General features: G+C 47.9%; 1 protein-coding gene across 1 annotated transcript; it reads right to left on the bottom strand.

The window, feature by feature from the left end:
• Window positions 7,594-9,588, bottom strand: LOC8086191. The gene has a single exon (XM_002463789.2). The coding sequence runs from the start codon at window positions 9,222-9,224 to the stop codon at window positions 8,082-8,084; it is 1,143 nt and encodes a 380-aa protein (XP_002463834.2). The 5' UTR covers window positions 9,225-9,588; the 3' UTR covers window positions 7,594-8,081.

The following is a 10,385-nucleotide window of genomic DNA, read 5'->3' as shown; positions in this document are numbered from 1 at the left end:
GTGTTGGGTGTATTTCCGATTTCTGCATTTCAAGTGCGGTCATTTTAGGTCTTGTATTTCTGCACTTTTCTGGGTTTCAAAATTTGTGTTTCGGTACAATTCACATTTCCGTGTGTGAGGGGCACACGAAAATATTATGTGCTTGGGTAAGTCGTGTCACACACACAAAAAAAAAGTGTATTAGAGGCATTTCCACGTGAGGCGCGGCACATTAACATACCTTGTGTGAGGCGCGGCACATTAACATACCTGATGAAATTGACAGTGGGATGGCAGTTTTTATTTTTATTATTTTATCTTTTTTAGAAAGAACCCTTACACCAGTTTTCCCCCTTTTTTTGTGACTACACCAGTTTTTTCCCTGAGAAACACCCTTTCACCCGCATGACTTGAGGCATCAACAGCCCAACCAGCAGCCCACACTTCTCAAGCTTATTTGGAGCGCAAAAGGATTAATAGAGAGAAAGCTGCACTACTTTTATATTTGCATCCACCAAGTACCACAGATCCACCACCAGAACATATATCCTCAATCCATCCCTAATTATAAAATATTTGACTTTTTTAAGACTAAGGTTGACCACTTATTTAAAATTTTGTGTAAAATATTTTTTTTTATTGTGGCTTGATTTAGGGGTGTTTGCTTTCCCGCCATAGCCTGCTAGCCTCAAGTGTAGCTCACCACCAGCAGAAGGTTGTTGTTTGGTTCAACGTTTAGACGTGGCTGCCACAGCCTTTCTCAGTTAAAAAATATGCCACAACTGTGGCGCCGATTCCAACCACCACAACTTAGGCATCGCCACACTCGCCACCAAATGTGTGGCTGTGAACCAAAGTGCCCTTATTAATAAAAGTTCTTCAAGAATAACTTAAATTTGGCTATGTTTACACAAACTTTTTTAATAAGATGAGTGGTCAAACGTGGGGTAAAAAAAAATCAAACGTCTTATAATTTGGGATGGAGGGAGTACTACTTTAATAAGTTGACGATTGTCACACACACACACACAACATTCACACACCCCTTCTCGAGCCTCGCCCTCCCTCGCTGTCTCACTCATCTCTCAATCTAACACTAGAGAAAGTAAAATTTGCCCCTAAGGGCATATGCCCTTATGTTGTGGGCCACATGATTCGCAATGAGATTCGTGCATAGCAGGAGAGAGAACCTGTTGTGCATGAATCTCAGTGTGAATATTATGGTATTGTCTCTCTTCTACTGTGCACGAATCTTATGGTCCGCAGTAGCAGGGCAAGTGAGGTCTGCAGTCATGCCAATCACGGTGCCCGTGAGGTCGACGTCCCTAGCATCGTGGGCCCCAGCAAAGAACTTGAATATACCATAGTCGACACCGATGGCAAACTCTACCACATCCCACCACCGTAGCGACAAACAATGCCGATAGAGTTTCTTGTATCGTGGTCTAAATGTGGGGGCGGGCGGCGGTGGAACGGACGCCGAATGTGCCGGGACCGGTGGCGGAACGGACGCCGACACCAGGGGTGCACCCTCCTAGGCTAGGAGTGGCAGCGTTGGAACGTACATCGGACATGCCAGCACCAGAGGCGGAACAAACGACACCAACACAGGGGGGTGCACCCTCTTAGGCTAGGAGTGGCGGCGGTGGAACAAACACCGAACGTGCTGGCACTTGAGGCGAAACAAACGTCGACGCCAGGGGTGCACCCTCCTAGGTTAGGGGAAACGGTGGTGGAACACATGCGGGGTGTGTCGGCACGAGCATCGAATGGATGTGTGCGGTAGGGGGCTCAATGCAGCCGGAGTGCAGAGAGCAGGAGGAACATGATGAATGCGACGACAAATGCCATCGTGTTTGGTGAAGTGATTGTTGCAAACTGCTTGTTCTTGCTTAGCAGCACAATAGTGGGACGTGCTCCTATATATGGTGCACTAAGCAAGAACACGATTGCATATTTCACACAATAGTGGAACGTGCTCCTATATAGAGGGATGTGAACCTTTAGGCAACTGACATGCTGAACAGTGGGGTCACATGATGGCAACAAGTACATACTCGACGGGTAGTGGTCACTCGTACCCAAACCTGCGAGGTCTAAATTTTACCCATCGGGTTACCATACCTGCACATGGATAGAAAAATACTCCCATACACTCGTGCGGGTAAATTCTACCCGACGGGTAACCCGCACCCGATAGGATACCTAGAAATTATACATAAATATCGGACACTCACATGCAAAAATAAATCATTCCAAGCCTCTAGCGAGTTACAAACTAACATTCACATAATGTCATCAAATTCTTATGTACTAGGAGGGTTTGGTTGTACTTGGGTCTAATTCATATGCTATATAGGCTAAAATGACAAGGGTGATTGGTCATTTTAGCGAATATTTTTTACTCGCAGATATGAGTAATATACACCCACACTCATACCCACTATACCCTATGTAAGGTTGAAAACGGACGGAAACGAACGGAAAATCGCTCTATCGTTTTCATTTTCATATTTTTAGACGAAAACAGAAGCGGAAGCCGGACAACCGGGAGCGAAAACGGTAGCGGGATAAACGGTAATACGAAAACGGGTAAATACGATCGAAAAATAGACGGAAACGAGCGGTAAGCGAAAATTTAAACCGGAACATATAAACCGCATATGATAGCGCAAATACAGAGACCAAAATGCAATACCAAATATCAAATATGCACTGACCAGTGGCTAGTAACAACATTAATACAATACCACATATCCATAGTCCATAGATCATAATTCACACAAATATAAATTATCCATACATCGCATAAGAACATATCCATAGTCCATAGATCATAATTTACACAAATATGAATTATCCATACATCGTATAAGACAAGAGACATTTTGGGCCATATTGGGCTTACGGACTATGTTGGGCTACTTTCCCGTTTTTATGAATAACGGGATAGAAAACGGGATATCCCGGTAAAAAACGGGATTTTGCAAATACGGACGGATAAACGCTCTACCGTTTCCGATCCCGCTCCCGCTTTAATCCGTCCTGTTTTCAGTCCCGTTTCCGTTTATCCCGTAAAAACGAAAACGAGCGGGAAAATACGGTATACGGTTGCGGACGGAACGGGATTTATCCCGTTCGTTTTCAACTTTAACCCTATGGGTATAGGATTTTATCCAATAATGTACCCATGGGTAGAAATTCATCTCATACCCACCTCTTTTATCGAGTAATACCCATTGGGTACTCGGGTTTCAGGAACCCGTTGCCATCTTGAGTGGGTTTCTGCCTCTACCTAGTGCTGTGCCCCGATGTTCTATAGATTATGATGATCTTCGGCCCTCTTCAATCCTGGGAAAGTAAAGTTTGCCCTTAGAAGCACATGCCCTCACATTGCGCACCACATATGTCGCATTGAGATATGTGCACAAGGGTTGAGATGTGTGCACAACTGGGTATATTGTCTCTCTCCTGTTGTGCACACATCTCAATGTGAAATGTGTGGTGCACAATATGACGAACTGTTCTCTCCAACTCGCTTTCTAAGGACGTTGGCATGTAATCCCTCAAACACGGAACATGTCACATGTAATCTCTCGGATCCACATATAGTTTCGTCACCATAGATCAACCTAGCGCAGTGTGAGAGTCGAGAGGCATGTTGTTTCTTTGTGGCTTTACGTGTTCCTCCAGCTCCCTCGCAACTCTGATGCCCTGACACTATACCGCAACCAATATGTAGTGACTGCAAAAGAGTCGCTATAAGTCAGTATAGTGACCAATGATCGGTCACTATAACCTTATACCGATTAATGTAACAATCACGTTAAGTTGCATCAATATAGACCTATATCGATCAGTAGGGTTTAGACCCAATGATAGCTGGACGCTAATATTTATACCAACAAATGACTTTTTACACATTTTACCGACCAATGGTTTGAGGATATGAAACTTAATATGCCGCTATAAATTGGCACAATTGTATTAACCAGATTTCAAACCAAATCAACATCCATAGCATGTCACATTACTTCATCAACCACATATATAATGAATCTATTGCTGCCCACATTACTCATCAACCACATTATTGGATAAAGATATCTCAAGTTTTCATTGAAGCCACACATCAAGTTCTATTATCTAATCCATGACAATACATCATTATAGAAGGAACACATCAACCTAGCTAGGTCAAATGGTAGGCACAAGCCATGTGTTCGACAAACGACATGATAACTTGATGTGAAGGGAATGAGGAAACCTTTTTCTTCATGGAGAAGATCTATAATGGATGACATTTTGATGGTTGAGAGTTGGTGAGAAGTGGTGTGAATCTTAGTAGTTTACAATACAAATCTTAGTTGGCTATGACTTTTGTGACTTGTTCAACACCATGACCGTGGAGTAAGATTTGGTTACCGAGAACATACTTCATACTCCTCTGTCCAATTGAGAGAGTCGATCTAGCATTAGGCGCATAGACCAAGAAGGAAGAAGGAAGACCTTAGTACCCATATGTTCTCTCTCCTCCACACTCCTGTTCCCTATGCATCGCATCTAGATCCGGTGCTAGGGCTTCACCCACTGGCATGGGGTTCACGCCCGCTCTTGTCGGCGACCTTGCCCGGCGTGGGTACCTCTCCCAGTGTTCGTTCTCGCAACTACCTTGGGACTCTCCAAATCTAGCACGGTGTATGTGCCCACCATGCCAAGCCTCGTGCTCGCCTCGCTGGCGTAGGGGGAAGAGCAAGAAGGGTGTCAACGAAGGAGAAGAGGAGGAAGGATGTTGTCGAAGGAGAAGAGGAGGACGGGTGCCCCCCTCCTTTCCCGGTGACCGCGCCTCCCTAATTTGCTCCGACGTGTAGGGCTGCCTGCTGTGCATCTTGGTGGCATGGTACAAGAGCCGAGAGCACCTGATGTCGCTAGGGTCTGCCTCTGCCTCGACGCCAAGCAAGGATGTGGCTGTGAGGGGAAGGAGAGGGGTTGTGATGGGATGAAGTGGAGGAGTTTGGTGGGAGAGGTAGCAAGTGATGAATGTCAATGTCGCTCTAGGGGATGGCTAGTGGAGTTTTGTGGGATTGAGCGAGTGCTAAGGAGCAGGGGCTAGTAGATGGCTTCAGTAGGTGGGCCATAGTCTACAATGATATTTTCTGTGGGACATGGTTCAATTCATAGAACGATATTTTTATTGGGACAAAGGGGGTATGTTCCAACACAGATTAGAGGTTTACAGTGTGGCGACCGATCTTAAGTAGATCCTGGAGGGAGAGATTGAGTTCCAACAACTACCATCAAATGAACAAAGTTTTTTTTAAAAAAATAATGCAAACAAACAAGAAAAACACAATGCAGTGGCGTGTTCTAATAACCTGGCTAATAGCAGTAATAAAGGGGCTAGCCCCGCCCTGACAGCAAACTGATGATCCCACAAGGTCTGGGAGGAGAAACAGACAACGGATAGATACCAAGAGACAGGATAAAAACAAGCTTCTACCGATGCGGTCCGGCATGCATCGAGATGCATGGACGGAATATTATCGCATGCGTGTTCCGATCGAGGACACCACCTCCCCTCCAAGCTGCTGTGCATCGACAATCGACATGGCAGACGATGGCACGCAGTGCCGCTACGTATAGTCTACTGGTAGATGCTGAGTAGCCAGCTGTTTTTCAAAAGTTTTGACGCACTGTAGCATATTTATTTGTATTTGATAATTATTATTAAATTTTAAACTAAATAGGTTTAAAAAATTTATTTTATAAATTACAGATAAACGGTATAATTAGTTTATTTTATCTATATTTAATATTATATAACGTGCCGCAAGATTTAATGTGATGAAAAAATTTTTAAAAAGCTTTTTAATATTGTATACACGTACGAGTATTTCAGGGGACGGATGGACAGATGCATGCTGCGTGGGAGGCAGCGATCGTCTCTCTCTCTCGACCAACCCCATGCGGCCATGCACCACACTTGCATACGGACTTAGGGCTGCATCCTGGGCTCTAGCAGCATGCAGCAGCAGCGAGCTGGTCGATAGCTACTAGCTAGCCATGGCTCATGGCTGCCAAGCGAGAGCCCGGCACAGCACTGGTTGGGAGCACTGTGTTGGAGAATCGAATCCCATCAGCATGCTGCCGCTACTGCTAGGCCACGCCGTGCCCGCCGGCCCAGAGAATGCATGTCCCAGGCTGCCTCCATGTCGATGTCGTCCGGCCGGTCGTCCCTTCTCTGCTCTCTCTCCTCCAATCCAATGCGGCAAGCCGGCAATGCGCGCTCTCTCTCTCTCTCTCTCTCTGAACGTCTTCTCTCTGATCCGTACAAGCACTGATCTGAATGTACTACTCGCCTCTGCTTTTTTCGCTCAGAGACTAGCGTTCCGATGGCTGATCTGAATCCCTGTCGCCTGCCTGAGCTCGGTGTGTTCTTGCCTCAAAGTGAAGACAAACTGGAACTGCTTCGGCTCTGCCCATCGTGCTTAAAGGAGATGAAACGGCGAGCTTGGAGGTACAGTTGTTCTGGCCTGGGTTCTGACATGTTTGATTTGAACGAGCAATTCTTGCTTGGGCATGCATGGACTGCAGTGGTCCCAATTTTTAGTGCCCATGCATGATGGCTCAATCATATTCTCATTTCTTACCACTCCATCCAGTACACACGTTTTGATTGGGATGCTTATCACTAATCTACTAGCTCATAGCTTGTCCGTCCATGGCAACGAAGTTAATCACTGCTTTTTGGCATGGATATGAAAAAGTAAACTAATTGCTGCTTAATTTTGCCTAGTTACCGAAATCATGCACATTCACACCTTTATCACAGCCTGAGATCCATGCATGGATAGGATATGTAGACTGGGCGAACTGCATGGTTACAAGAAGTTACGGCATACCGCGCATATATACCTATAGCATCAGGATTCAGGCAAAACGCAACTTAGAGGTTAGGTTAAAAACCTCTACTGGCTGCCAGTGCAGGCATATTGCTCGTACATGCATGAAAAGCCAAACGTACTCGTGTTTAACGCAGTTTATGTATAGGTGCCGTCGTGTCATTACTCCTAACGTGCGTTGGGCCGGGCATAGCATCAGTACTACATACTGCTCTAGCTAGCTCGTTTGGCAGACGATCACACACACAAGATGGGAGAGCTAGACAGCTAGTCGCGGCTACGTACATGGGCAGAGAACTAACTAAAAGAACGGAGCTACTATGTTAGGAAGGGCGATACGCATGAAAGACCCAAATCGATCTATAGTAGTGGACCAGTTATTTCTGCCAAATAGCTAGGATTGTGCGACGTTTGGCAAAAGCCAACTAAACGAATCACCATCTTGATCGATCAGCATACAAATAATAGTCATGTATATAGGCGGCCTACAGGAAAAAATGGGGAACCAACAAACAAAAGTCGCTGCATTTTCCGATTTTCGCAGCGGCATGCTTGCATTCAGCTATGTTCTTGGAGTAATTTCAAGATCAGAAATCAAAACCGTAGCAAAAATTTCAGTCAAGTACTGATACGTACAGACGAGTAGCAACATATACTAATCTTGCAGCAAGCAAAAAGCATGACATACATATAACAAGGTAGATCTACCACATATTTGAAACAACACATCACCCATATATGCATATTGTGATATTGATCATGTAGTGTGACCATGTAGATCGACCATGTATGATCAACCGATGGATTGACCACACGTATAGCACCAAATACACAAAGTTATGGATCACTTCTTCTTCTATACTACTACTACACTAATTAAACAGCATGCAGATATAGAAAGAAGAGAAAAAAAGATATTACACAGTAAAAACTCTGATTGATAACAGTAAGAAAAGTTACTCCCGTGCTCCCACTAATGAACAAAAACAACACAGTAATAAAAACACCATTGATTAACCTCCCCCGGAGTGGATGAGTTCTCACTCAAATAAAAACACAGTCAAACGGCAAGATAAAGCTACACTGAGGAGGCTGAAGTGATGGAGCTACTGGTTGATTACGTACTAGCTAGTGTGTCATGTAGGGTAAACAGCTGCGTCATCCGTACATCAGATCATCAGGTTCAGGTTTGTCTCTAGCTCATGGGAACGCGCCGTTGGGGGTGGGCAAGTCCGGCCACGCCACGGACATCGCCGCCGGCCCGGCGGCCCAGTACTGCATCTCGGACGCGGGGACGGAGACCGGCGGGAGGTCCAGCCCGACCGTCGCGCAGCTGGTCAGCGCAGCCGACACGCTCGATGCGGCCGGCGGTAGGGAGGTCAGCGCCGTGGTGCAGGGAAGGGACATGGCGCCGGAGGCTGCTGCTTCGTACTCGTGTCCGCCGCGTCCGGCAGCGCTGCTCACCACCGCGTGCAGCTGGTCGCTGTAGTAGCTTGCCGCCGCCGGCGACGACGATGGCGGGGGCAGCTTTAGCCCGAGGCTTGACAGCACGTCGTGCTGGCCCAGCGGCCCCATGCCGAGCTGGGAGTCCATGTGCGGCGGCGTAGGGATGGCACGCGGCGCAGACTGCGGCCACAACGACGGCGCCGTGCCACCGGCATTATTATTGCCAGCGCCCGGCAGGACGTGGAGGGGCAGGTGTGCCATGGCGTCGAGGCCAAGGAGCCTGTGCATGTTACCGCCGCCCTGATGCACGCCCCTGGCGCTATTGAGCAGCGCCATGAGCTGCGCGGCGGCCGCCTGCTGCGAGGACGCCCAGGGCCCGGGGCCGGCGCCCATGCCCATGCCCAAGCCGACGCCGAGGCCCAGCGACGGCACGCCGCCGCCCACGGCCTTGCAGGAGGAGATCACCGGCTTCGCGACGGGCGTAGGCATGGGGCGCGGCTTGCGGCAGCCGCCGCCGATTGGTACGTTGCGTAGCGCGCCGCCCTTGGTCCAGTACCGGCGGCACGTCTTGCAGAAGTGGCGCGGCTGGGTGAGGTTGTAGTTGTTGTAGTAGCAGAACTTGGTGTTTGAGGAGTTACACCGGGGGCACCGCAGAGGCGTCTGCTCCGCGCCTTGCCCCTGGCCCTGCTGCTGCGGCCCTTGCCCCTGCGGCGACGACGTTGCCGACGTCGACCGCTGCTGCTGCTGCGCAGACGAGCGCGACGACGTCGAGGAGGAGGACGTGGGCGACGGGTTGGAGATGACGGGATGCAGCAACAGGGGCAGCGACGCCGCGTTCACGTCGTTCACGCTCTTGAGCTGGTCCATGGCGGCCCCGCCGAGCAGTTCTTGGATCATGGTCGGATGGATGGCGATAACTCAGGATCAAAAAAGGCTTCTTGAAGCAGAAGAGGCTGTGTTCTTTCTTGGAGATGGCAAAGGTGGAGTGGAGTGGGGTGGTTGCTTTCAGGGTTCTTCTAGCTTTGTGGGGTGTGTGGTGTGAATCAGAGAGATGGAGGCTGCTGGGGTGGGGTAGTGGTACATACTGGGGGTGTGGCGGTTTATAAAGACGTGGGACGATCGTCGGAGCTGGGAGAGGGGGAGAATGATCTATCCTGCCATGCCATGGATTGGATCGGATTGAGCTCCTAGGGGTAGCTGCCGCTTTGTTTGTTTGTGTTTTCTGTATGCCTTGGCTTTACTTGTCTTCTCTGTGTTCAGAAACCAAAGCTTTGTCTTGATGTGTAATTACCTTGGACACTTTGTTGGCTGCAAGTGGGGTACAACGGGGGTTTTGGGCATGTTAAGCAGGAGGGAGTGAGGGACGTGGGGACCCGCCACAAGTTCCTTGGAATGATGAATGGGGTAGGGTTTTCACTTCACAGTTTGGAACACTACTGCTATGTTCTAGTTCCAACTGACCTAGTTGTCTCCGTTTTGGGTCCTCTGTTTTGTACCCATATGCAGGTTCACTTTACCAAATGATCTAGCCTACTACTCCAATTTTATTACAAAGATGCATGGTTTACCACACATACAGTCCCTTTGAAATTCAAGAAGAGCATGCAGTATATCTTTCGAACTTTTTCGAAAAGAAAGAAGCACATCTTTACTGGAAATCCAGAAGTGATCCCGCACAGTGCCTTTTTTTCGTTTTCATGGAAATTTGCCCCTTTTTTCGTTTTCATGGGAAAAAGGAGTAACCGTACGTAGAAAATATGAATTGTCGATACTTCACCACCTACGTCTGCGTGATGGTAACGAGATGTATCATTTCTGAATGAGTATAGCACATATGTATCTCCCATTATTATTATATATACGTATAGGAAAAATGAGTGGAGCCCGGAGCATCACATCACATTCAGCAGACTGTGGTAGGCAACGTCATGATCGAGCAGTAGGGCCGCGCGCGGGCGGTGGTAGGGCCGGCCCGGCAGCGTGTGATCATGGCACTCCAATGCAGAGGCCGGAGCACTACGAGTTGTTCGATCTTGGACATGGGAGATCAAATCATCA

Source organism: Sorghum bicolor, chromosome 1, assembly GCF_000003195.3.
Source record: "Sorghum bicolor cultivar BTx623 chromosome 1, Sorghum_bicolor_NCBIv3, whole genome shotgun sequence".
NCBI lineage: Eukaryota > Viridiplantae > Streptophyta > Magnoliopsida > Poales > Poaceae > Sorghum > Sorghum bicolor.
The sequence above is the reverse complement of the archived record's forward strand: the minus strand, read 5'-3'. Positions and strand labels throughout refer to the sequence as shown.